The sequence below is a fragment of the Paramormyrops kingsleyae genome, chromosome 1, assembly GCF_048594095.1.
Source record: "Paramormyrops kingsleyae isolate MSU_618 chromosome 1, PKINGS_0.4, whole genome shotgun sequence".
In the NCBI taxonomy this organism is placed as follows: Eukaryota; Metazoa; Chordata; class Actinopteri; order Osteoglossiformes; family Mormyridae; genus Paramormyrops; species Paramormyrops kingsleyae.
This window is the reverse complement of record NC_132797.1, coordinates 27,436,686-27,464,387: the sequence shown is the minus strand read 5'-3', so window position 1 is coordinate 27,464,387 and position 27,702 is coordinate 27,436,686. Positions and strand designations below refer to the sequence as shown.

The window sequence follows — 27,702 nt, the reverse complement described above, 5'->3', positions numbered from 1 at the left end:
AGCCAATATATCAGCCCCCCCTGTGTATTTTGCAGACCAGCAGAATATCCCCATGCAGGGACCATGTTTGCAGCTCATTATAGCCTCGTTTCCCTGCCACAGTTCCACGGCTCACAGGAGGCAGCTGGCAGCGTGCTGCTGGATTGCGACCGGGGTTTGAGAAGCACTCTTTCACACTCAGATGGCTGCTGTTCTTTTGGTGTTACTTTTCAGATGTCTGGCACCATAGAAAAACAGCCTCGTTTTTCCAGATTACAAAATCAAGTTTCCCGGGGGTTTTGTTTTTTTCCAGTGAAGCTTTATTGAAACCTTCCCTTTCAACACAGAAACCATTGGCACTCAATAAATGAAGCAAGTATAAAAATCTGTTATGGCAGTTAAAATCAAATATACATATGTGCAGCCTGCCGTGAAAATACTTTTTATTCTATTAGTTAAGGGTTGCAGTAGGAGAGATGCAGAGAAAGATTATCGGAAATACTGACCACTCAAAGGGTAATAATGCATTAAAGTCAGTGGTCAGTCCTGCATACTTTACCAAAACCGACAAACACATTCAGTGTATCCATGGCCAGTGGAACTTAATGCGATAAGAAGGAATAGTTGACTGTCAACTTCATAAAATTTTAGGGTGACCAGATAATCCATGTCACCTCCTGTGTTTGGCTAAATAGATCAGTTCTTCTTTGCTCTGACTGGTTTCTTCTGCTTCCTTGATTGAAAGACTCATTCAGCAGTTTTACATTAACATTAGTGACACATGCATGATTATAGGAGACTGACCAATCAGTTCACAGCAAGCACTTAATGTGAAATCCAGGTCCTGTTAATTGAAATGGGAGTTTACAACAGATTCTGTCCTGGATTATCTGATCACACCATTAAATTTTCTTCCACTGCAACAGCGAATATGTAAAGAGTCAGGAAAGTATCAATGTTTACACCAGAAGCAAAACATAATCATTTCCTTAGAAAGCTTTTTTCTTTCCAGAGAAATACAAGCAGGTATGGCTACATTCATGTACACGGAACTAGACAGACAAGTCCTATGTTTGGTGCACATAAAAATTAAAAAGAAAAACAGTTTCATTTTCTTATAAAATGATCTGTGCATGGGAAAAAATACAGCTTCGTAAAAAAGAAGTACAAAATAGCCAAGAAAGCACACCATAGCATGATGCTAAAACGCGGGTAACCGAAAGGTGCGGCAGTACAGCTGTGTTGCTTCAAACCTGCATTTCTTGTAATTCATCAGTAAAATGTTCAATATAAAAAACAAGTTCAACAATTCGACCCCAAGTTTATCCCAGTTTTCTAGTATATGACCCAACCTGGAGATAAGTTTTATTTCAATGAGTTAAAGTAGCCTATACACTGCCTATCCGCCGATCCCTTTTTCTTCATTAATGGCAATTATGTTGCAAAGGACTTGGGTATCTGTCACCTCTTGCTAAGCTGGGCGGTCCGGTTTCTCTGTGGCTTTTGCTTACAGCCTTTTCTGATGTAACAGCATACTTCTTTCGTTTGCTCATAAACCAATAGCGACCATAGATATACCATAAACCACAAATGATAGTCTGCTATGCTTCCAGACCTAAATTGTGCACTCTGTTTCAAATCTGAAGTATATTCTGAATTTACACACAAAAATTTCTTAATATCTATAAAAACGTAGTCACTGAACAAAACTTCTCCCCAAAAATAAAGCCATGAACAAATCAGCAATGGCCTCTATTGTCAAGGAATAATTGCTTGGTTATTTATTGCCTCAATGGGCATACATAAAAATCTATTTTTGAGATATTTACATTTTTACCGATAATTTGCTCTGATGACGTATATTTGCATTTCTAAAAGACTACACATATCTACATGAGAAATAAGCATTGGCTGGAAGGTACGGTGGCCCTGCAGTGCAAAGATAAATAAAAAAAAAAAACAACTGATGAAAGTGTTTTCTACGGAAGAGGATTAGGGCCACCATGAAAATATTATTTGAATTCTGACTATAATCTCAGAATTCTGACTTTAATGTCAGAATTCTGACTTTTTTCTCAGAATTCTGACTTTTTTCTCAGAATTCTGACTTTAATGTCAGAATTCTGACTTTTTTCTCAGAATTCTGACTTTAATCTCAGAATTCTAACTTTAATCTCAGAATTCTGAGTTTAGAAAAAAAAGTCAGAATTCTGAGAAAAAAGTCAGAATTCTGAGATTAAAATCAGAATTCTGACTTTTTTCTCAGAATTCTGACTTTAATCTCAGAATTCTGACTTCAATCTCAGAATTCTGACTTTAATCTCAGAATTCTGACTTTTTTTTCTAAACTCAGAATTCTGATATTAAAGTCAGAATTCTGACATTAAAGTCAGAATTCTGAGATTAAAGATAGAATTCAAATAATATTTTCATGGTGGCCCTAATCCTCTTCCGTAGTTTTCTCAATCTTTCAATGTTTTTGTGTTTTTCAATATTTCGATATTTTCAAATAAGTTTACATTTTTAAGTTCTTATAATTAAAAAAACTAAAAAATAAGAAAACACAAAAAAACAGAGAAACGAGAAAACAAACACTAGAAAACAATCGTTATTAATTCGTGGTTTTTTATATTTATTCTGCATTTTCTTGATCTGTTACGTTTTGCCACCACAGATTTAAACGTTCTTGTATTATCTAAATCACTACTGTGACCAATAATCGGAGTACAATGCCATGGAAAACTGGCTTGTTTTGTGTTCAATCTTTGGTTGAAACAATTTTCTTCTCCTTGGTGATTACTTTCGTTACGCTGGGTATACCAGTCAAGGAACCACCACTAAAAGTCATGTTTCCACCAGACCCTTGGATCAAAGTTGCTGTACCCCCTGGTACTACCTGTCCACTAACTCCCTGTTTCTCCACAAGGAGAATATTCTGGGGTCCAGAAATGTTCCCCCTCGCCAAAGACCCTTGTTGCACCCATGCACCACCTCCCTGAAGCACCTGCCCAGGCCCAACCTTTTCCTCCACCAACAGGATGTTCTGAGACCCTGGCAGATCCTTCCTTGTCAGGGTTCCAGGCTGAAGTACTGGTCCCCCACCCTGCCCCTCCATGACCAATACGTTCTGCGATCCATAAAGATTACCGACACCTGCTTTTACTCCCACTAGACCTTCTCGCATCACTGGAACTGAACCTTCTACCAACCCACCACCTACAGGTCCTGCCACCACTCTCTTCTCAGTTATCATCATATTCTCAGCTGCAGGAACACTGTTCACCAAATACATGGTCTGCGTGCTGGGAATCGAGGGTCTATCCGCAACCAGCACAGTGTTATGAACCTGAGGATCAACAACATACCGAGTGGTTGGTACCACAGGGGTTGTGGTGTAGTACACAGGCTGTTGAATGACGTATGTTGGTTTGGGGACCACCACGTTCTCGCGGACTGTCACGTTAGGGGTGGGAGCCATGTAACTGGTCTCAACAACTGGTTTTTCCACACGGACAGTGGGTTGAACCACCTTTGGCATGGTAATAGTGTCCATCACCACGTCTGTTACTGGGGGTGGCTCGAACTTGGGTGGCGGCAATGGTGGCGGGACAAACGTTATGGGTTCCATTTCAGGGCCTCTGCAGATGTCAGCCAAGGTCTTGAACTTGGGGCCCAGATTATTCAGAAATTCAAGGTCGTTGTCTGTTTCCAGGAGGCTGCAGCAGCCAACAGAGCCTGCCAAGGATCCCTGTCCTTCACAGTCATACACCAGCATTTTTTCATCCAGGGCTTCTTTGTCTAGAGCAAGACTGGCTTTCTAGAATGTTCATGAAAAACATGACAAATAAGTTAATGGAAGATAAAAATGAATTACTGTAGGTTTGTGCATTTGGTACAGGTCTACATAAAGTCCATTCAACTAACTATAGAAATGATGATAATTTTTTAGACAATGCAGGTATGATTTGTGATAAAATGTATTATTTAAACACCCCCCCCCCAATCTTATCATGATGCACAAATGCATATACCCAAGAATGTGAACCTAAGTGTCATGTATCCATGTATATATACCTAAAATATCAATTTTGACCCGTACATTAAATGTACATCAACTGATCACATTTATTAACCTAGGAGAATAGTTATCAGTTTAAGGTATCCATTTCTGAGCTAAATAAAAAATATATACAAAAAATACATAGCCATACATAGATAGCTAACTTTCCATTCACCCTTACAGCCAACTTTCAGTTAACTTTGAAACTGGATAATATGTTCTGTAATGTGCAAATAAATGTGAAGCATTAGCACTGCTAACCTTTGAGTAGTACTCTTCCAAATAAAAATCAGGGAGGGCAATTCCTTCATATGTTTCAGTTTCAGTAGCACGGTATCGTGAGTTAAATGCAAAGTCTTGGTCCATGTAATCAATGTCCATGTGCCCCCCTGCCTTAAATCCGGAGGAACCTGAAATGAGCCCGGCAGCTATTCCTGCTGCTTGAGTAGGACCTGCACTTGATTTGACGACATTATCCACTTCGATTGGAGCATTCAGAAGTGGGACTTCCTACAAGGGAAAACAAAAAAATAATAAATATAGTAAGGGCTAGGAAATTTATCACGTTAACACAGGGCACCAGTCTGGTTGCATATGTGACCATTTATTGAGTGTATTTGAGTTCAAATTTCATGTGGTCGCATCTGTATGAGTGTATGATAATCATTAGGTGTTTGGCTCTGGCATGGGTACTGCATAACAAAATGTGATTGAAAGAGTTTTTTTCTTCTTCCCTGGTTCAGTGTGTCTTTTTCTTTTTGCTAAGTTAGTGTCTCCTTACCTGCATGCGGGAGTATATGTGCATCTGATGATAGGACGTGCAAAACAATCCCTTTATCTGTGATGTTAATATGTTCCAAAAATAAAGCAGTCTATATTTGATTATTTTAAAAAGCAAAATGAGAGGAACGAGGAGGAGACTGAAGGAGAGGGAGAGCCAAGGAGAAACCCCAAGACAGACATAAGTGAAGGTGAGAGTTAAGTTATTCAAGTTAATGTTCAGATTATAATATTTTGCAAATACAGTAAACCCTTCACATTCCTGCATTAGATATTCGTGGTTTTGGTCATTCGCGAGTTGGCCATCAACAATTAAACAGGAATATTTTTGGAGCTTGAGAAAAGATTGCAGAAACATACAGATGACAAGTAAGCCGAAATCAATACTGAGAATGATTTGGATGCATAAAATCATATAATATACAAATATTAGTAAGACATAATATTTGTTTGTGTAAGTGTATTCTACAGTATACCTTGAATATTAGAAGTCTTGGCTTGGGTACACCACTCATCTTTGTGTCGGTAACCTGCTTGACTCATGTGCATTACTGTACTGTAGCTGTCTTTGTAACCATGGAATTTCACGTTGCCAACTGAGAAAGTTAGTAGCACAAGTGCTACCACTGGTTTTTATGACGGATTATTATTTCTTTGATCGTGTTAAGGTAAGCAGCATTTTGTTACCCAAATGGGAGAATAATATGACCATAGATTTTAATAGAGACCTATAATATTCCTTTCTGGTTGTAAACAACATGAGAGATTAAGTCGAGCGGTTGCACAGAATCCCAGAACAGTCCCACAGTCCTATAGTCTAATAGCGTCTCACAGGGAAGCTGATGTTACCCGGTTTATTTTGGTTTAAAAATGATCAGATGGAGGCAAGCATAGGGTAAAAATATTGTAATTTGCAATATTTGTTTATTTTATTGAAGGCTTATACCTTAAAGTCTCAAGATCTCTCATGTTATAAAGTGTCCTTTCAGTGGTGGCCAGGCTACTCGTCTTAGAGCTATTTGCCAAATTTAAAATTTTACATCAAAATTTGGGGCAAAATTAAATAGTGTTTCGATCCATCTGTATAATATGTACACGTGGTACATGCCATTAATTACCAAGGTGTGTGACTAAAAAAAGTAAAAAAAAAATGTTTAGTTTAACATCTTATAATACAATGCCCTCTCTTATTCCCTAGCGATGTCGTAGCCATCATGACATCATAGCGCAATGCATTTCTTACGTGTTTATGGTGATGCTAGTGTAAAACATACTGTGCTGTCAGCCGTATAAAAGTATAGTACATAGAATTATGTACACTACACAATACTTGATAATGATAATAAACAACTGTGTTACTGGTTTATGTGGGACTGGGCGATAAAATGATAGCGATAATTATCACAATACAATTTCCCTTGAAATCGATATGCCACATGCTCAATATGATTCTTATATCATTTAAGACTAAATGTCACAGGCGACACGCTTTGCATCACAAAATGGCATCACTTTCTGTGTGACTACTTGTCAGGACTGGCGAGTGAGCACAAGCGCAAACAGCCGTGAAAATGGGGATTTATGGAACAAAGAAGGGAATGCAACAGGCCAGGCAGACGACAGAAAAAAACTACAACAGGGCAACTCACTAGAAGAGGTTAAGTCCAAAGCAATCCGTTCAATCAAGGTAATCCAGCAAAGTCCAAAAGGAAAGTGCACAGTAAAATTCACTCTATGAGAGATCCCAACAGTAATAGTCACAGAAAATTAAGAAACAATAGGAAGAATGCCAGCGACTGCGTTTTTGCAGCAATGACTAAACTAACCTGTTCATCTTCAATCTCAGACTCTTGAAATGTGAAATGCCATTTTCGGTTTAATGTGATATTTGGTATGATTTGGTAGGTGATTTTTTGGTCTGGGAACACTGAAAAATGGCTCCCATATAATTAAATTCTGCTTACGAAAGGTTTCATACGAACGCTTTACTTCCGGATGGCGGGGAAAACCTCAAATTAATCACATTTTCTTGCAATCCTCGTGATGATGTTAAGTAAACTTGCAGCCTTAATCCAAGCACACTCACAAAACATCTTTTATAGAGATTTTATAAAAATCATATAAAAAATGGATCATGAAAACGCTACTCACTTTATCTTCGCCTTGGCCCTCAGTATGGTAGGCAATCAGGTGTTCTTTGGTGGAAAATGGCATCTCAGTGAAGCCCCCTCTCATGCCGCCGAACGCTCCGGCTCCAGCAGCCCCGCAGTTACAGAACAGCAGCAGCAGGGGTATCACTGCACACATTCAGGTGGGAAGGCAAGCAGACCTTAGTCATTAGGGGGTCGATTCTCCCATGCACTTCAGTCAAAAAAGCACGTAGCTGTACACTTTTTTGACTGAAGCATATTCTCTAATCAATTTTAGTGCAGGGTTTATGTATACTTAGGCGATTTATTCTCTTCAGGCAGAGAAACACCAAAATATGGGCAAGTCGTATTTAAATGACCCTTAAGCGGATTCTGCCACTGACTAAAGTACACTTAAGTACATTTTTCACTATGTACTCTAGAGGACAGTGTTCAGTTACGCGCCTCCACATGGCCAACTGCAGTACTGCAGCTTTCAGAAAGCCGAACACGTAACAAAACAAAACTTTATGACATGTACAGTACCAAACATTTAGAAACAAACGTACCAATCCATGATGCATGTGAATAATTAATATAATCATATTACAGAATTATAATTATAACCCAGGACGGGGCGCAAACCCATTGCAAGCTCAATAACGGGACAAAATATTGTAGGAAGAGGCACTGCAATAGTAGCTACATATTAGTACATACATATCCATCAGCTGTAAAAACTAGGCCTGGAGCCTGTCCCATGATACCAGTCCACTACATTATGCATACAGACAAAATGGGTATTTAGAGATTCCAATTAGCCTAACTGCATGCCATCTCTGGGTGGAAACATGGGGAGGACTTGTAAACACCACAAACCCTGAGCAGAGGTTTGATTCAAACCGTCTACCCTAGGGGTTTGATGCAACAGTGCTGTCCTCAGTATGCATAGTGCTCTGTGCCTGCCATGATGTCGTGAGCGCTGTGGGGCTGCTGTCTGACGCATACTCACGCAGCAGCATCAGGAGGCCAAGGAGGAGCAGCCCGATCCCCGCCGGTCCAAGTGCGGAGCTCCTCTTGTCCTTCCCCGCCGCGGTACACAGCTTTTTATCGGTGCAGGTGCAAGCTTCCAGTTTCAGTTCTTCATCGTCAGGACAGGAGAGGCCTTGCTGGTCTTTTATGTCAAGGACCACCTTATAGGGACCAGGCCACAGATTCTTCTCAGCTCTCAGGATGACTGTAGTGTCTTTGAGATAAGAAATATGGAAATGAAGCAAACAGAATTGTATGTATTTATGTAAAAATTAGCATTAAAGCAAGCATTTGTTAGGAAGGAAAATAAGAGCAAAGGATGAATTTTTGACAAACACGTGCTGTGTGTATTTTGTCACAGAAACAGCAGTTTCTCAAGCTTCTGAAGGATTGGTCCCTAATAATCCTCCTTTAACGAACATCTGAACTCTCTGAAGTTCGCGAACCATGTTTAAAATTCTAGCACAAATATTCACCTGTAAAATACCACAGGGTTCGCAACCCTAATGCAGGGTTCTTTGGTGGCTGGCTGTCAAGTTGATGATTCAACACTTCTTCAAGGACAATTGTGATGTTATATTTGAGTTTTTAAACTTTATTTTACATAATTATTTTTACAATCTGCAAATAAGCATCTTTTACAGTATTTCCTCTAGGTTTACAGCTTTTTTGGGGGGGGGGGCAGACCTACACTGACAGGATTCATGGTGTTCCTGTGTTTCTTTTAATGAAACATATTTTCCGAAGCGTGCTCTCTGTCCGCTGGTGGGAGTGTGCTCACCTGTGTGTGCGCACGTGACTCTATATAGCGCGCACGTGGCGCTATATAGAAAATAAAATAAAATTAAATTAACTCGACCTTCAAAGGGGGGTGGGAGGTGCCGTTGGGGGGGCGTGGCGCCCCCCTAATATAATGGTAGGGCAAACACTGTCTCAGGTATTTATTCAGACATGTCGACCGGCATATGCATTGCCTTTGGTTTACAACTGTTCCTAATGGTGTTTGCAGTATTAATAATAATTTCAGAACAATATGCTTGCACTGTTGTACTGAAATTGTAACAAACCGGGAATGCAAAACAGAAATTTGTACAGAACGGTGAATTTTGTGTACCGTTACACCCCTAATGACAATGGTCAGAATTCTGTGACAAATATCAGGGTTCCATGACAATGGTCAGTTCAACCAATGTGTGGCTACAATACTGGCAATTTAAGGTACTGTCATAAACTTCTTGTACCCACAGTCTAAACCTACCAAAGATCCCTGTGGCAGAAATCATAGTATTCAGATGGATACTGGAATGGCCTGCTCACCATTATATCTCTCCAAGGTCCACTCTCCTGTGGTGCCATCGGGTACAATACTGAATTCAAAAGGGGCTCCATTAGGGGCAGCATCTTGATCTTCAGCTGTGGCAAATACGACGCCATCTTCTGTGCACACTGACTGTTCATGACTTATGAGCTTAGGACAGTGGTCATTGAAGTCCTCCACTTGGATGGCAATGGTACCTGTAGCAGTTTTGGATGGCATATCTAAAAAAAAAAAAAAAAGATCAGCAAACATTTTAAAAGAAACCACTAGATGGCGACAAAATATATATTATATCAGTGGTGGCTGAAAACATTTAAATAGATAAGAAGACAATGCATTTTGCCGAGTTACATATAGGTCTTCATATGAATCCACCAGACCAGCAGAGGGCAGGTGTATTGCAACAAACACAAAAACGAGCTGTGTAGCGAAATTGGTCAACTTCTCTGAAGTTTAAAGATAGTTGCAAGGCTTATGAGGTATTACAGTAATACAGTAAAGTTTTTATTACTTTTATTGCTAAACTGTAACAAAAAAAATATCTCTTGATGTTTTTTAAATATGCACTTGTCATTTTTAAATCCCGGTTCTGCTGGCAGAAGGCTACACTGAGCAGCAGGGTGCTTCCAGGTTCAGAATTTCTTGGACCGCAGTACACAAGAATAATGTGGAGCAGGAGACACTGGGAATGACCAGAAACCAGCCAGGTCAAGGGCAGAAGTGACTTTTTGATGCCAGAGATGACCCTTATCTGACATTTTTTCATGAATCGGAAGATGACATCAAGTGACCTTCAAAAGGACTGGGAAACATTAAGTGCAGGTGTGAAGTGAACCGCTAGGACAGTTCATATTAGGCTCCTAGAAGCAGGACTGAAGTCCCTTAAAGCAGTGGTTCCCAAAGTAGGGGTCGCGACCCTCTGGGGGGTCGTGAGACATTGAGGGGGGGGGTCGCGAGATGATTTCCAAGAAATCAAATAATTTTTTTTTTACTATTAGAAATAACATTTTATCAACATTTTAACATTTTATATTAACATTTTATCCATAACTAACAAAAGATAAAAACTAGTAGTTAATAGTTACATTTAAAAAAAAAAAACATGCAAATTAAAAAATCATCAGCCTTTCAAATTTCTTTCCTTTTGATCGCGACCCCTGAGGTGATTACGACAGATTAACGACACATCAGTAGCGTCAGTTGCAGCAGAATTTACAGTATGTTAAACATTCCGACATGTGCACGTAACGTGTAGGTAATTTTCATCGCTTTATGCTTAGGATATTATTTTTATTTAAATGAAACGAATGAATAAATAACAATTTTTTAAAAAGTTATATGGTTGTTAGAGCGTTGTGTTCTTTTGTGTTGTCATGCTCTTGTTTGGATAGGATATTTTGTTGAAATTAAACAAATGAGTAAATCACTATTAAAAAAAATTATATGGTTGTGTTCTTTTGTGTTGTCATGCTCATGTTTGGAAAGGCCTATTGGCGCATGTGCACCGCTGCGTGCAACATTTGTATATTTTAACCACTTCCGAGGATAGTGGGGGTCACGAGTCACTGGCACGGTTATTTTGGGGGTCGTGAGCTGAAAAGTTTGGGAACCCCTGCTTTAAAGCATGAAAGTAGCCCTTGATTAATGAGAAACTAAGAACCAGGCTGCAATTTACCAAAAAAAGTATATTCATAGACGCACACCCATAAATTGAGAAATGAGTGGAAAAAATAATTCCTGCGGTGAGTGTGTGTGTCTATATTTATATATATATATATATATAGCTTGAGTTTCTCATTAATGAAGGGCTTCTTCCTTGCTTTATGGGACAGCTTCTAGGAGCCTTGCTACAAACTGTTCTAGCAGTGCATTACACACCACTTGATGTTTCCCGTTCTTTTTGAAGGGCACTTCATGTCATCCTCTGACTCATGAGACACTGGCAGATAAGTTAACGCTCGTCTTTGGCATTACAAAGTCACTTCTGCCCTCTACCTGGCTGGTTTCTGGTCATTCCCAGTGTCCCCTGCTTCACGCTGTTCTTCTGTACTGCTGCCTTAGAAATGTTGAGCCTGGAGACATCCTGCCATGCAGCCTGCAGAACCAGAATGAAACCAGGACTGAACAATGCAGATTTATAAAAAAAATAATAATATAGAATGATCTCAATTTTTTCCAGAGTTGTATATATACACACACACACACACACACAAACACACACATTCATACTTTCACATATGAAGACTCAGGCTTAAGGAGGAAACAATATTTATGGAAAAAAAAACACTGAATAGTAAGACAATTGATAAAACAGACAACAACTTTTAACTTCTCACTGTGTATTTCAACTCAAGTGTTCAAACTTTAAGGTCAAACTAGTTCATAGTTCAACTATCAGTACAGGCTTGATGTAACGGCAGTAACACTGTTCATATGTCTGCTATCCATGAACAAGCACTATTAAAGTCATATTGTAGTTTTAACAGCAGGATGCAATACATCATGAGTGTAAAAGTTTTTATCTGGTATGTCCAGATATTGTGTGACATCAGGACTAATAAAGCAGACAGGTGTCAGAATGCTTGATCACTTGAGCACTTGCCTTGTGACATGCAGAGTACTTTTGCATAGTATGTTCCATTGACTAGGTATTTAGACTCCCGATCTGGGGCTTTGTTGAGTCGGATGTCACCCGTTTTTTCATCAATTGTAAGCCAGTTGTCAGGATCAGACCCTTTGGCGTACCTGAATGCGCATAAATTAATCCAAGTGTTAATAAGGTGCAGTCAATTTCATAAAAAAGTGACAAAAGGATTCTAAACAAGACCCTCAAGGTTTACTTTTTAAAATCTGTTTCATAAGGCGCTTTCACACCAAAGTTCAGGAACCTAGTTCCTGGTTCTGAGTTCTTGGGCTGTCTCGAACTTTTGTAGTTTCTGGCCACTTTGTGTGTTACTTTACCACCGCAAAAGTGTCATAGATGTCATAGAGAGACTAACTTGCACAGGTTGTTTCTGGTTTGCTCCAGTCTTACACACACTCCGATGATGTTGCCTCAAATGAGTTTGCACAGTAGGCGTGTTTCCGGCAACATATCCAAGTTTGGTATAACTGAGCCAACAGACAGTCTTAGTCTTATAAACTACTGACTCTCTCCAGTGCTGGTGAAATTTATCGGGAAACCAGAATGTTTCCAAACTACCAATTATGACTGACTGTAACCAGCATTAGCTATAACCAATTTAAATTTAAAATTAAAATGTTTTCTGTGTTGAACATCTGCTTTTGTATTTAGTATTTTGTATTTCCGCCCATGTTAATAAATGTATTTATTTGTTTACCGAACTGAAAATGATGCACTGAATGGTATATGGTGTATACATGTACCGTTATGATCCTATAAGCCAATGATGGGGAGTTTGTGCACACCAACCTCACGTTTTCTGCTGGTTTTCGTGTGTCTGAATCAAGAGCTGGATAATGTCCAATCACTTTCTTGGAGTCAAACGTTGTTTTGTCCTCAGAGACGGGGAAGGCTTTTACTTTGGGGGAAAACATGGGGCCCTCTGGCTGGTTCTTCACATTGATCTTCACCGGGTAGGTCTTCATAAACGTTGTGCCACCTCCAGGTACACCTGGACCACTTCCCGGAAAGCCCCCAGCACCTATCCCACCTCCCCCGGCACCTCCCCCGGCACCTCCTCCGGCACCTCCCCCGGCACCTCCCCCGGCACCCCCTCCAGCACCTCCCCCGCCTCCTCCAGCACCTCCCCCGCCTCCTCCGGCGCTTGTCCAATCCCCTGAGGTGACATATGGGGCCTTGTTCGTCACAGCCAATTTGAGGTCCAAATCTTTGAGTTCTTCATAATCGACAGGCTTAAAGAAAAACACAAAGGTATTAAATGCCATCCTGTCTGTCACAAACATACTGGCACAGAGATGAAGTTTTTCGCACCTTAACCAGTGTTAAAACTCCTTCGTTGGTCTTAGGATCAGTCTCGATGTGGAAGTACCCAGCTTCATTGCCAGAAATGATTTCAAATTGGGCCAACCAGTTGTCTGTATTTTCTAAATCTTTATCAAATGCTTTAAATCTCATCACCTCCATATTGGCCGTATTTTCATCTATGCTTCCTTGATACTGCAGAGAAAATGTGGACAGATCTAAGCACTGTGCAAACATACATTAGAAAGTCTGGAATCACAAAGCGATCGGGCAATATTTACACTGTCCTTCTCCAACGTAGGAAGGTTGTCATTGATGTCAAGGATGTTAACCACGACAGTCCCTGTTCCAGTGAGTCCATTCACTGCACCGTTGAGATCTGTACCTTTGACAGTCAGCACATATTTATCTTGCGTCTGCAGACAGGAAAAAACAGGCAGCTCATGCTCAAGCAATAGCCCTTAATGTCTTATCATAAGGTCAATTTAACAGCAATGCTGAATATAAAGAATAGAAATTAATCCAAAATATATTACTTCTACAAGCTGGAGATACAAGTCTGAAATAGGAAATTTTCTCAGCTTTGCTGCAACATACAAGTAAACTCCTTTCTTTCTTCATAAACGGCATTTGGGCTGATAGGCAGACCCACCTGATTTCTAACTGGACGTGTCTCTTTATTAGGATGAATGAATATAATTTCTTTTTCATGTCAGAAGTATCACATCCAAAGCATTGTGTTAGAATCAAACAGAAATCAACACACAACCTGTCCATTTGCTTGCCTACCTCTCTGTCCATAGGATTTTGAACATAAAGCTTCCCATCATCTTTCATGAAGAACATACCCTCTCCTGGTGACTGGTTCAAAATGCTATACTTAATTTGCGAATTTGGATTCCCAGGCTCATCGTCATCTGTGGCTGTTACTGCCATTATGTAAGTACCTATAATGCAAAAGACGGGAGTTTATTAATTCCACCAATCCTAATGCATCCAAATCACCTTGCAATTAAGAGGCTGTTGGAGATAAACCTTTGGCAGGTGGTTGCTGCTGTGTTACACTGAAAAAAATCATGTTTATTTGCTGTAAAACTCTAAACAAGAAAACTTAAACGTATTAAATGTAGTCATTCATAAACCTGGCAAAATTATGTAATCTGGTGATGAATGTGCAAGTTCATAAACATGACCGTCTGGATGGCGGTGGGTAAGTTAAATGGACAAAGAGAGTAAATGAGAAAAACAAAAGATAGAGTTAATGACTTGCCTGTTGGACTTGATTCATTGATAGCGCCAGGCTCCATTTTGCCAAATGTAGGATGGCAGTCATTTTGATCCACAACCTGAATACGCAGGTTGAGATTATTTTCTGCATAATCTCCGTTTTTATACTGTGCAACTCCCTGAAGCTGAAAAGCAACAAACAAACAAACCATAAACAAACAAACAAACCAACAAATAAATAAAACAGGTTTAATGTTACAATTCCAGTCTTAATCTACATATGATTCAATTGTTTTTAATAAGGTGACATATCATGATCAGGTATCCAGGATTGAAACGGGGCTCACATTATATTCAGGAATTTTTTCTCGGTCCAGAATGCCCGTGATCCGAACATTACCGGTATCTGGGTGAACAATAAACAAATTCACTGGGTCTTCAGTGGCCCCCTTTCCTCTCAAAGAGTATTTCACAGATGAAGTAAATTCCTCATCAGATCGAATCTGGAAAAACAAAGGTGATTTGTCCATGAAAAAAATTCAGGAAAGAAAAACTGCTATTTAAATTAGTTTAGCATTAAAAAGAAGGAAATTTCATTGTTATTGTTTTTTTCTCAATTACTTTGACACATTTCTCAAATGACAATTACAGTTTACAAAACAGCTAGTGTGATACAGTATAATGTCACTTCTGCACAGAAGTACATCATTTCTCATTGCTTCACACAAATTTACAAATGTTTTAGTACATGTGTGCAAATGGTCTTGTGCAATTGTCATCATCTGGCACAATTATCGGTTGCTTTAGTCTTGGATTATGGAGTTCCCCATTGTAATAATTATACACCCAAAACAATATATGTATGTGATCGTCATTTAAGCCACCACATGCAAAACAGCTGACCAAACTTTCAAAATTATTCAAAAATATATTCCATAAATTGCATTGATAATGCATTGCTGTATTTTTGTTTCCCGCAGTACCTTTTTTTTTGCCATTTTATTGGTCTTGTATTGCTGTTTTGCTGTTTTTGTTTTATACCGTGCTGTGTGACTTTTCTGTTTGCTATTGTACTGTGTTTTGAAATGTGAAATAAATTACAATTGCATGCAAATGTTTTCTCTTGCCAGTGAATGTGACATGCTTTAATGTAGAGCCTTGCAATGGTAAACCTGCTGTTATTTCTTACATGAATGAGTATCAGTTTGCTAAAAATAATGGCCAGTCAGTGACAGTGAGAAAGTTGTACATGATTATCATTCGGAATCATGGAGCACAGGGAGCATACTTACTTTTTGACAAAATATCTAAGCATCTTGACTCATGGTTAAAATGATGCTGAAGGCACTTTCCATTTTTGTGGTAGTAACTAATTCATTGACATAATTATTTACTTTTGAAACATGAGTTAATTGTTTGGTTGAGTTATGGCCTTTTGCAGTTAAACCAGTGTTGTGTTATAGGCATAAACTGTTTTGAGAATTGCTCTTATAATTGTAACAATGTTAAGTATGCTTCATGAAATGTGCCAAAGTAATTGAGAAACACTGTAAATACTTTAATGCAAAATGATTTGAAAAAAGGAAGATGGATGATGTTAGTGAAATGAGTGCGTAACCAAACTCTCCAAAAATGTAATTCTTCTTAAGGGAACTCTATACATAGTGAACAGTATGGCCATTACATTATTTAATTCAATAGACTAATATGTCCAGCTGATTTACAAATACGGTAATTGTGATAACAAATATAATTGTGATAACACATAAAATAATATGATAGATAGATAGATAGATAGATAGATAGATAGATAGATAGATAATGTGTGTGTGTGTGTGTTCAATAACTGTTCTAATTCAAAATCTCACCACCTTCTTACTTTACATCCATCACCCAATTGACAGGTCTTAAAAATCTGAAATTATAATGAAACAAAAATATTACCCTGGCAATGTACTCCCTGTTCGTATAGTCCACATTTTCTTCCAGCTTTTGGGCGGGGATTATCCATTCTCTTTTCTGTCTTTGCAGATGCGCATCTACCTCAATTTTGGAAACCTTAAAAAAAGACAGATTACATATTTTCAACGTGAAAGGATGTCATTTTGCATAGCTGGCTCAATTACTGTACAAACCCGCAATAATTATATACTCATAAAATGCTGCCTGAAGTCTTCCATTTACTTTTGGACAAAGAGCAGAAACGACGCTCCTGAACAACAGTCGCTGGGTTATTATAAGTTATAGACATGATAGCTTTTAAACGTAAATAATGTTTTGAAACATAGCCTAATGTATGGGCGGTATAGCGACACAATGGACTACATTGCTGCCTCAGACCTTTCCAGTTGGCGGTTTGAACCCCCTCACTCTCCATATAGTCTACATGTTTTCATTTTATGTGAGTCTCCCATCTGTGGTACCCCTGGCCTTGTGCTGCATTGGATAACTGATTAGAAGGTAATCAATAAAAATGTATTTGTTGCATGTTTTACAGAGGGCTGTAGAAACTCGGGGAAAAAAAACTCTTAGTATGCACAGTGCATCGCAGTTGAGCCTTAGATGTATATGCAGGCCTACTTGAAATGCCATAGAATAGGCACCTCCACTTGACTCAACACGTAATTGATTTTGCAACTTTAAACTTAAACTAAAGTTAAAGCTACCAAGACAATTTTATGGTTGTTGTTATCAGCAATCATTTTCAATTACAGTTTTTCTTGATTGCTTTGGAGCATTTCTCAAATGACAATTAATATTTGCAAAACAAAAAGCATAATCTCCACACCACAAAGTCAGTTCTGCACAGGCGAGCATCATTCCTCATTGTTTCACATAAATTTCCAAATGTTTCAGTACATATATGGAAGTGGTTTTGTACAATTGTCATCAATTTGTCATTTTGTCACAATTTTCAGTTGTAGCTTATGTATAGTTTCACATTGTAATAATTTTACACCAAAAACTATATATGTTTGTGATCATCGTATTAGCCACCTCATGCAAAACCAGTGTTTGCCTATGGGCTGATATTTGTGCCACTAGAAATTGAATATGAATTTTATATATTTGAATCTGCAGTTATCCGCATTACAAAACTGAATCTGAATTTAATAGTTTGAATCTGAGTGGTGTCCCGCCACTCCCGGGTGACGCTTGTCTCTGAGTACTGGCAACTTGTGAGAAGTGGTGGTACGATAAAGATTAAAATATAGCAGTGCCGGTACTGCTTAATTTTTATTACGTATATGATCCCGCATTTGCGCTTGCGACACCCCGGCACACGCCTCCTCTTTACCCCGACCTGCAGAACTGTCGTAAACGTGGAAATGAGTTGCGTGTGAATCTGCCGTCGATTACTTTTTCTCAAGGACCCGGACGTGTGTCACACTAGATCAGTGTTACTCAAAGTGTGGTCCGCGGACCACTAGTGGTCCGTGAGCGACCTCAAGTGGTCCGTGAAGTGATATCATCTCTAAAAAAAAATACCTAACCTAACATTGACTGAAGGGTAAAGCGAATTTATTCTCGGAACAAAAATTTATACATTTTATTTAAAAAAAATGTATAAAAATAAATGTAGGCTAAAAATAAATCTGAATTGGCAGTGCCTAAATTGTTGCCTATCAACCCCGCCAATTTCGTCTCCTAAACAACATCCGCTGTCAGGTCAGTAGGCTAAGTGAAAAGAAGCAAAAAGCAGTAAAAGCATTTAACTTTAACTAAAAAAAATACACAGATAGTATGAAACAAGGATGGATAGATGGCTGAAGACGGGATCAGTTAAAAGAAAGGCAAATGATAAAGATACCGACGTGCATAGAAAGGAGTCGGGAGCTAGCGAGGAGTCCCACTCACAACACTGCTCGCAACAAGAGGTAGACCTAGCTCCACCAAAAAAAATTCAACATGCTGGGAAATCATCTACAAAAGTTAAAAGGAAATACCATGATGAATACTTAAAATTCGGATTTTTTTGGACTGGAGATTCCGAGGATCCGAATCCACACTGTGTCCTGTGCTACGATATGAGGCTGCTTTTCACCAGAGCCAATTAGTTTATTACTTCTTCATAACAGTCATGTTACTTGCCATTTTGAATGTGTGAAAATTGAAAACAATATTTCGAACAGGAAACTTTAAATAAAATTGAAAAAGAAAAAAAAAACATTCCAAACCATTGGTTAACCATTGTTAGATGTTTTGTACAATAAAAGGTTCAAAACATTTATGCTTTTTTTTTGGCGTGGGACGGGGGTGGTTGGATGTGGTCCCTGATTTTTTTTTTTTGAGAAAGTGGTCCTTGGTCTGAAAAAGTTTGAGTAACACTGCACTAGATTGAAATTGAATTTGCGAACTGAATTTTTCGAGGTATATAGGATAAATGCTATTTTAAGTTACTGGAATTCAGATTCAAACTATTAAATTCAGATTCAGTTTTGTAATGCGGATAACTGCAGATTCAAATATACAAAATTCATATTCAGTTTCTAGTGGCACAAATATCAGCCCATATTCATCTACCATTATATTAGGGGGGGACCTCCCGCCCCCCCTTGAAGTTAATTTTATTTTCTGTATATAGCGCCAGATCACAACAGAAGTGATTTAAGGTTTCCTTTCCTATAGAACAGGTATATACATTGTACTTTTATTAAACAAACTAAATAGCCTTGCGTTATTTAAAAGCTTGTCATTTTTGTCTCTACACGGTCGCGCGTTTACAATTCTCCTCTGCTCTATTGTATCGCGCGTGGTGGAGTTCCGCCCTGATGACCGCGCACAGTCACGAGCGCGCACACACAGGTGAGCACACTCCCACCAACGGACAGAGGGCGAGCGTCGGAAAATATGTCACGTCAACCACCTGAAAAGCAAACATATCTGCGTTTTTTTAAACGCTCCCAGGGTGGTGAATTGTCATAAATTGTCATAAAATGAAATGTTCTGATGTTTAATTCAGTTGTTATATTGACTGCTGTCATTAAAAGAAACACATGAACACCATAAATCCTGTCAGTGTTCGTTCCCCCCCCCCCAAAAAAAACAAGGGGAAACACTAAAAACAGTTAACTAAGCTATCAAAAAGTTATATTCCATAAATTGCAGTGATACAGCATTGTTGTCTTTTTGGTTCCCACAAAAAATACTGTCATTTTGTTGAATGAAAATTCACATTTAAAGATGTTTTCCTAAAACCTGTTTTAACGCTCATTTAAAAACCATTCCCTAGCAGAATATGTGTATACCAACTGGACCAAACCTAATGCATTATCATATTAATTATTAAAAGATGACAGACACTCACTCTTCATCCTCCCTATAAATACCTAATGTCATGTTATTTTATAACATTCCATCTTGGGCTAGGTAACTTGTGAAAAGTAAATGCAATCCACTGGAAAAATTAGACTACATTAATAATTCATGGGTGTTCCTGATACCAGACAGTACATAGATGCAGACTATTTCAACATGTTTCCACAGGTTGTGTAATTCTTTTGACTGAAGTTTCTTCCTTCTTGGGAACAGCGAGCATGCAGATGGATCGACACCCTAGAACTCATACGTTAAAACCCACTGTGAAAAATCTGGGTGTCATAATGGACATTGATTTTAAATTACACAAGCAGATACACTCAGTAATTAAAGCTAGCTTTTTTAGCTGATGCTGTTATCTAAGGCCCTTTTTATCATTTAATGATTCTGAAAAGGTTGTAAATGCTTTTATCTCATGCCAACTTGACTGTTGTAATGCCCTTTATGTTAGTGTCAGCGAAGCCTCCCTCTCATGCTTACAGCTGGTCCAGAATGAGCTTGTGTTTTAACAGGAACATGCAAGCGAGATCACATTTCCACCATACTGGCCTCCCTTCACTGGCTCTCTGCATGTTTCCGGATTTTCTTGTTTACCTATTTCTCAGAATTTTTACAACCATACGTTTCATCACGGTCGCTTGGTCCATTCAGCAGTTGTTGCTGGTTGTCCCTAAATCAAGGTTGAAGCACAGGGGAGATCATGCCTATTCAATTGTAGCCTCCAAACTCTGGAACAAGGGTGAGTCTCAATACCAATAACACAAGACTGTACTTGCTGGTCTTGCCCTCCAAGAATGAACTTGGTGCACAATGAATCATAGGATCGGTCTCGTTTGGCGAGGGTGGAACTGATGTATCCTTGATATTTGGGGCGGAGCAAGACCAGCATCCAGGGATTCTTACCATCCTCCATACATCTGTTTTTAGTATTGGAACTGGTACTGTCAAGTACACATATTGAGATTCACCCCAAGTTGCCTTTGCATGTTAGGCTGGCCCCTACACAGCCTGATTTTAAAAACTATCATAGACACATTTTATTCCTTGGCTTTTAACTCAGTATGTGAGTTGCTTTCTTTGTTTTCCTGTTACAGTCTTATTGCACTTATTTTATTTTCACCATTTAAACTGGTCTTTGTATTTTTAATGTGTTTTAAGGTTTTTGCTATTTTGATTGTATAGCACTTCAAACAACTGTTGTTTGTTTTTAAGTCCATCCATCCATTTTCTGAAACCACTTGTCCTATTCAAGTTCACTGGGGATCTGGAGTCTATCCTGGAGGCTACAGGCACGGAACAACCTAGGATGGGGCACCAACCCATTGCAGGGCACACTCACACCCCATTCACTCACCCATGCACGCCTGTATACAGTCAATTTGGCTAACCTCAGAATGTTTTCAGACTGTGAGGGAAAACCAGAGTACCTAGAGGAAGCCCCACAACATGAGTAGAACATGCAAACTTCACATACACGGAACCATGGTGGAGACTTGACATCATGCAGTTCCTGAGGTTTGAGACAACAGTGCTAACCACCACACTACCATGCTGTTCCTATAGGTCTAATAATTATGAGAATGAATCAAATCAATGTATTTAATAAATCACCCGTAGTAATTGCATATTTTACAAAGAATCGTACATAATATAGAATTGTGTACTTCTTTTGTGTAAAACCATTTAAACCCATTTAAGGAAAATTTTGTGTGGCAATATTTGTTGCACTGTTTAACGGATTCAAATGTTGCCTAGTTCTTCAAGAAGTGAGTCTTTGCGATGTTTCCAGTATTTAGCATATAGACTTGTTTTACCACGTTCATCCCCAGCATTTTCGTATGTAACTTTTCAATTTAATAAAAGTCGATATTCTGCATATTTTAAAATATGATAAAATAAGATGGAATTTATATTTGTCCAGAAAGAAATACAACAACTGATAATGTAAAGTACAAATAAAAACAAGGCAAAAACATGTAAAAAGACAAACACGAAAGGAAAAGCAGTAATTAAATATTTAAATAATCAATTAAAATGAGCAAGAGAGCTGTGCAAAACACTATATCACCATGAGAAATCAAAACGTCAAAATCTATTTCAAATTAAATTTCAAATGAGTATTTGAACAGACAGTGCAAAATGGCGGGTGGGAAAATGCCACAGGCCGACAGGGCCTACAGTATCCATCCAGTGTCCCTTCCGAATACAGGTGCCTTTGGAAGAGGCAGCACTGCACATTCGTATGGCAGTATAGGTACGAAAGAGTATTTTCACCATGAACTTTACTTATTTATTGCCCGTTTTTTTAAGTAAAAGGTGGTTTCGGCCAAATAGCCTACATCATCTCAGTAATTATCATTATCTTGTACATTTGAGCAAACAAACTTAAATTTAAGGAATTAAAAATGTTTTTTAAATAGTAAAATTGAACCAACAACGGCGTTTTGTCGATATTAATCACAAAAGATAATTCAATTAACGTGTACGTTAACATTAAAGAACAATAAATATTGACTAAAGATTAATAAAACAAATAAAACCCTCATATAACTGTATAATTGAAATATAGTCCTACTTTGTACAACTGTCGTTTACATTTGTTTTTATAGGCTACTCTTTGTGAACTCGTTTTAATCATTCCGTCGAGGAAATGTCGAAGTATTACAAACCGCAATAAAGCTGCAAAATGTTTCAGGACAACAGCGGGTGATTAAATGAAGAAATAATATCGCGAGAGGTTATTGATATATAACATGTAATCTTAAAAAAGTAAAACAATTCGTATGCAATTCTGTATGCTAAATACCGGAAACATCCCAAAGACACTTCATGAATCTAGACAACATTTGAATCCGGTAAACAGCGCAACAAAATCTTGCCACACAATTAATTTTTCCTTAAATGGGTTTAAATGGTTTTACACAGAAGAAATACACAATTCTATATTCTCTGCGATTTTTCGTATTAGCATGTGCAACAACTTACTGTGGGGATGACTACATATGTTAGTACAAAACTGCAATGGGTGTCAAAACTGTCCTAAAGAATAAATCGTCTTTCAGTGCAAAAAAAAACAGCCATGTTGGCAATGAATCGAATATTGTACTCACCGCAAAAAATGATAGAAACAGGAATCCGGCGGCAAGCGAGAGAATCCGTCCCATTTCATCCAGTCACTGTAGTTCAGTGACCCGTGAATGTGTCTCTCTAAGGTGCAACGAGGTGAAAACGCCAGATATTCCTCAAAGGTGTGTTACCTCCAGTGTATAACATGCGCAAAAGCCAACTACATAATTTAATGGCGTTTCACTTAAATCCCCACCCAAACGCGTCTTGTAGGAGGACCTATGACTGACAGAGAAACACAGCACCAGGTCTGCATCAGAATCCGAGGAATTAAAGAGCTGTAACAATCTCTATTAATATCATGTATTAATGTCATGATTTAAATAATGAAAATGCCCCATTACTTAACAGAAGTTGTAATTTCCTTGTTTATATATATATATTTTTTTTTCGGTGTAATGGTTTTCAAAAAGTTAATTCACGCTTAACTGTATCTTAGGTAAAATAACGGAAAGTGGTATGGATCGTTTTTTAAGACAGATTTCATAACGCAACACCTACTATGATGAAAATGTGAAACAACGAAGGCAAGATAAGATAAAACTTTATTTATCCCGAAAGAAATTGTTGTGCCAATATATTTATTAAATACACAGACATATACAATAACTTTCTACTTAAGTTTTTGGGGCTCATATAACTCTGTACTTTATTGTCGTGCACAATCAGATACACGCGATTAGAACAAAGAACCGGATAGACATACTTTAGACACCTGGAACGTCCCACCCTGTCCTGACAACCTGAACCTTTTCGGTGCAGGAATTTAAAGGGACAGAAAGTTCTGGTTAGTTTACACGTCTGACAGGGAGCGACGCTGACCTAAGCCCAAAACACCAAGTTATATGAGTTGTGGGAAGGACACAGACGCGATTGCCGTGCGCTGTTTGTATATATTTTTGCGTTTAGCCATGAGGCTCTGAACCTGGCGGTGTTCCATTGGGTGTGTATAGGTGTGGTCGATCCGTTTGCTATTATTGCCGTGAGTCGTGTTGTCCCCGCATGCAGGTAAAGGGTGTGACGCAGCGATGAGTCGTCGGGCGTGTCCACGGTGTGTCTGCAGCGAGAGACTACTTTCGTTTGATTGCCACTCGGGAACCGGTGCGACTTGAAACTCCCTACGCGATGACAGCAACACACACACACACACACACACACACACAAATGTGGGGACTCTACACTCATTTCTATGGGAAAAATCCTCATCCAACAATGACAACCTTAACCCCTACCCAGCCCCTTCAGGCATTTTTAGTTTATTGATTGCATTCACTTAAAATGGCTTATATTGTGGGGAACTGAAAAATGCCCACATGCATAAGCTAAAAAGTATGATTGACTTGTCTATATGAAAACATCTGAAGTAAGATCAAATTAATCATCTTGAAGCGAGCAATACAATAACACACAGACACACACACACTGGGCTGTGTTTTGTTTTGTTAAGCAGACTGGTTAGCAAGCAAAGTAAATTCGGAAAGGTTGCATGGGAGCGTGCCCGAGCGCACACGCTTACGCTACACAACGGGAATGCAGGTTTTCAAGAATGATTATTTCCCATAACTTAACATGAACACTTTTCCATTTCTGTCTACATTTAAGTTTTCCTTTTCTATAATGCAAATAACATATGTTATAATTAAGTTAATAATTATAATTATGTTATTGACATAGCTTTATGTATTTTGTCGTGGTTATGAATCAGGTTCATATACACTCACCTAAAAGATTATTAGGAACACCATACTAATACGGTGTTTGACCGCCTTTCGCCTTCAGAACTGCCTTAATTCTACGTGGCATTGATTCAACAAGGTGCTGAAAGCATTCTTTAGAAATGTTGGCCCATATTGATAGGATAGCATCTTGCAGTTGATGGAGATTTGTGGGATGCACATCCGGGGCACGAAGCTCCCGTTCCACCACATCCCAAAGATGCTCTATTGGGTTGAGATCTGGTGACTGTGGGGGCAATTTTAGTACAGTGAACTCATTGTCATGTTCAAGAAACCAATTTGAAATGATTCCAGCTTTGTGACATGGTGCATTATCCTGCTGGAAGTAGCCATCAGAGGATGGGTACATGGTGGTCATAAAGGGATGGACATGGTCAGAAACAATGCTCAGGTAGGCCGTGGCATTTAAACGATGCCCAATTGGCACTAAGGGGCCTAAAGTGTGCCAAGAAAACATCCCCCACACCATTACACCACCACCACCAGCCTGCACAGTGGTAACAAGGCATGATGGATCCATGTTCTCATTCTGTTTACGCCAAATTCTGACTCTACCATTTGAATGTCTCAAGAGAAATCGAGACTCATCAGACCAGGCAACATTTTTCCAGGCTTCAACTGTCCAATTTTGGTGAGCTCGTGCAAATTGTAGCCTCTTTTTCCTATTTGTAGTGGAGATGAGTGGTACCCGGTGGGGTCTTCTGCTGTTGTAGCCCATCCGCCTCAAGGTTGTGCGTGTTGTGGCTTCACAAATGCTTTGCTGCATATCTCGGTTGTAACGAGTGGTTATTTCAGTCAAGGTTGCTCTTCTATCAGCTTGAATCAGTCGGCCCATTCTCCTCTGACCTCTAGCATCAACAAGGCATTTTCGCCCACAGGACTGCCGCATACTGGATGTTTTTCCCTTTGCACACCATTCTTTGTAAATCCTAGAAATGGTTGTGCGTGAAAATCCCAGTAACTGAGCAGATTGTGAAATACTCAGACCGGCCCGTCTGGCACCAACAACCATGCCACGCTCAAAATTGCTTAAATCACCTTTCTTTCCCATTCTGGCATTCAGTTTGGAGTTCAGGAGATTGTCTTGACCAGGACCACACCCCTAAATGCATTGAAGCAACTGCCATGTGATTGGTTGATTAGATAATTGCATTAATGAGAAATTGAACAGGCGTTCCTAATAATCCTTTAGGTGAGTGTACACAGATACTATACTTGGGGAACCCCCTGAACCCAAACAAAAAATTTAAGACCTCATTTCCATACTGGTCTTTAACCAGACACATCTCGAACATGGGGCATTGTGGGAAAAAGCCCCAAGTGCATCAGAACGAGACCCGAACGATTTGTTTAATTAGGAAATTTGGTTAACCCTGCTATCATCTTGACAACCATCGGACAGATTAGATCTCTGGGCTATCGCTAGTCTTAAGATTCCAGCAACAGCCCTGTGCTTAACCACAAGACTATCCAGTATAAAATAACAATCATGCAATAAATCTGTATAATGCAACTGTATTTTTTTAAACTCATGTAACTCATGTAACAAGTATTGTATGAGGGGAAAAAATGATTTAACTGAAAAATATCGGACAGATTAAGGTTAAAAACTCCTCTAATCATTGATTAAAATAAAAATAAGCTGAACGAAAAATTGCTGATGCAGGCCATCTATATCTAGGATTCCTAAATGTCCAATTCATAAGGGAGGGTTTGGGCCGTGGAGCAGCCTTATACGTCTTAGCCCGTTTAAATTTTTATAGGAAATAGATATCGTGGCACACCTTTATGTAAGGTCACTAAAAGGGATACACTTTATTGCTATAGACATATTAAGTTGATAGAAAAGTAATCAATTTATTTGTTATGCAGAATCAAACAGGCGACCCAAAATCATGCTTTACAGAATACCAAGTTTGTACTACTTATATGTTTGGGTTTTTAAAGACACTACATTGTTTTTCATTTACCATTTTAATGTCCTGTGGAATGTTCCTGAAGTTGTTTATGTAATGTATGTACTGCAGACCAGGTACCCAATACCAACAGCAGCCTGGTACGTTGATCGGCGGGGAACTGCGCACGCCTCACCGAGCGATCTCTTTTGGCGGCAGCCTCTGCTGTCCTCGCCTGCTATTGTTAAGGATTGAGTAATGGCGAAAGAGCCAGTTGGACGGAAACCAGATATCCGCAAAGGTCTCGCCGGAGAAGTGATGTTGCCCAGGGCAACAAGCATGATGTTAGCCTAACCTAACCTGCTGGCAGTTTTTTTTTTGGGTGAAGGGTTGAGGCATGTCGCTAAATGTGGGAAGTCACAAAAAGTTTGTAACATTTAAACGTCGCATAACATGGACTTTCGGTGCTTTGAAAGATGAATCAGGCGTGTGTCAGCTGTATGTAGCTGGTCACCACTTCGACCCTCAGCAGAATAACTACATGCCTTTTGGACCCATGAATAAAGTAGAGATGGGCGATCCACATTGTTCCGATTCTAATACACAACTGCAGATTCCGATACAAGAGCTCTTTTTACTTTGTTATACTTTGTATATGATTTTTTTTTTAAGCTAGTAAATACAGATGGAAAAAATGTATGACAAAAAGTGTTTAATTAGGCTACTACAAACATACATAACGTGCTGTTCCATCTCGTTTGTTTTAAGCGTTTTTGAGGCATTTGCAATTCAATGTGAATATCTTAAAAGCAAGTATACACAAATGGCGAATGCTTAAAATTTTAACAGTTTTTCTCCCATTGGCGTCAGCGCAGTTACACTTTTGTTGCGATGGCAGCCCCACTTGTATCACAAGCTGCAGCGAGTTCGCAAAACAGTCCAATTAAATTAGCGACTCCCAAATCATCCATTGCTTTGTTTTGTCTCGCAGTTGCGTGTGCTTTGTTAAATGGGATTGTCCATTAAACGCTACTCCCACCGTAAAACTTTATTTTACATAGATTGCAAATCGCTCTGCTACTGGTTTCTGTTAAAAGCGTAAAATACTCCCAGATCGTCACGTCTTATCTTACGCTCCTCGTACTGCGAAGGGTA

General features: G+C 39.0%; 1 protein-coding gene across 1 annotated transcript; it reads right to left on the bottom strand.

Moving 5' to 3' along the window:
- Nucleotides 1-276: 276 nt before the first annotated feature.
- dsg2.1 (desmoglein 2, tandem duplicate 1) lies at nucleotides 277-23,094 on the bottom strand. Its single transcript, XM_023823528.2, has 14 exons — nucleotides 22,901-23,094; nucleotides 16,416-16,529; nucleotides 14,819-14,974; nucleotides 14,515-14,656; nucleotides 14,034-14,191; nucleotides 13,526-13,660; nucleotides 13,254-13,439; nucleotides 12,732-13,174; nucleotides 11,901-12,043; nucleotides 9,298-9,519; nucleotides 7,961-8,194; nucleotides 6,971-7,116; nucleotides 4,301-4,549; nucleotides 277-3,796 (listed from the first exon to the last, which is right to left on the bottom strand). Exons 1-14 carry the CDS (start codon nucleotides 22,952-22,954, stop codon nucleotides 2,738-2,740), a joined length of 3,441 nt encoding a protein of 1,146 aa, XP_023679296.2. The 5' UTR covers nucleotides 22,955-23,094; the 3' UTR covers nucleotides 277-2,737.
- Between the last annotated feature and the right edge of the window lie 4,608 nt (nucleotides 23,095-27,702).

Bases quoted from the DNA above. Each gene is read 5' to 3' on its own strand.
- dsg2.1 (XM_023823528.2), bottom strand. From the start codon at position 22,954: ATGGGACGGATTCTCTCGCTTGCCGCCGGATTCCTGTTTCTATCATTT. The intron at 14,657-14,818 runs GTGAGCCCCGTT...GTTGCTTTTCAG, and splicing joins AAAAAATTCCTGAATATAAT to CTTCAGGGAGTTGCACAGTA. The intron at 3,797-4,300 runs GTTAGCAGTGCT...TGAACATTCTAG, and splicing joins TGGAAGAGTACTACTCAAAG to AAAGCCAGTCTTGCTCTAGA.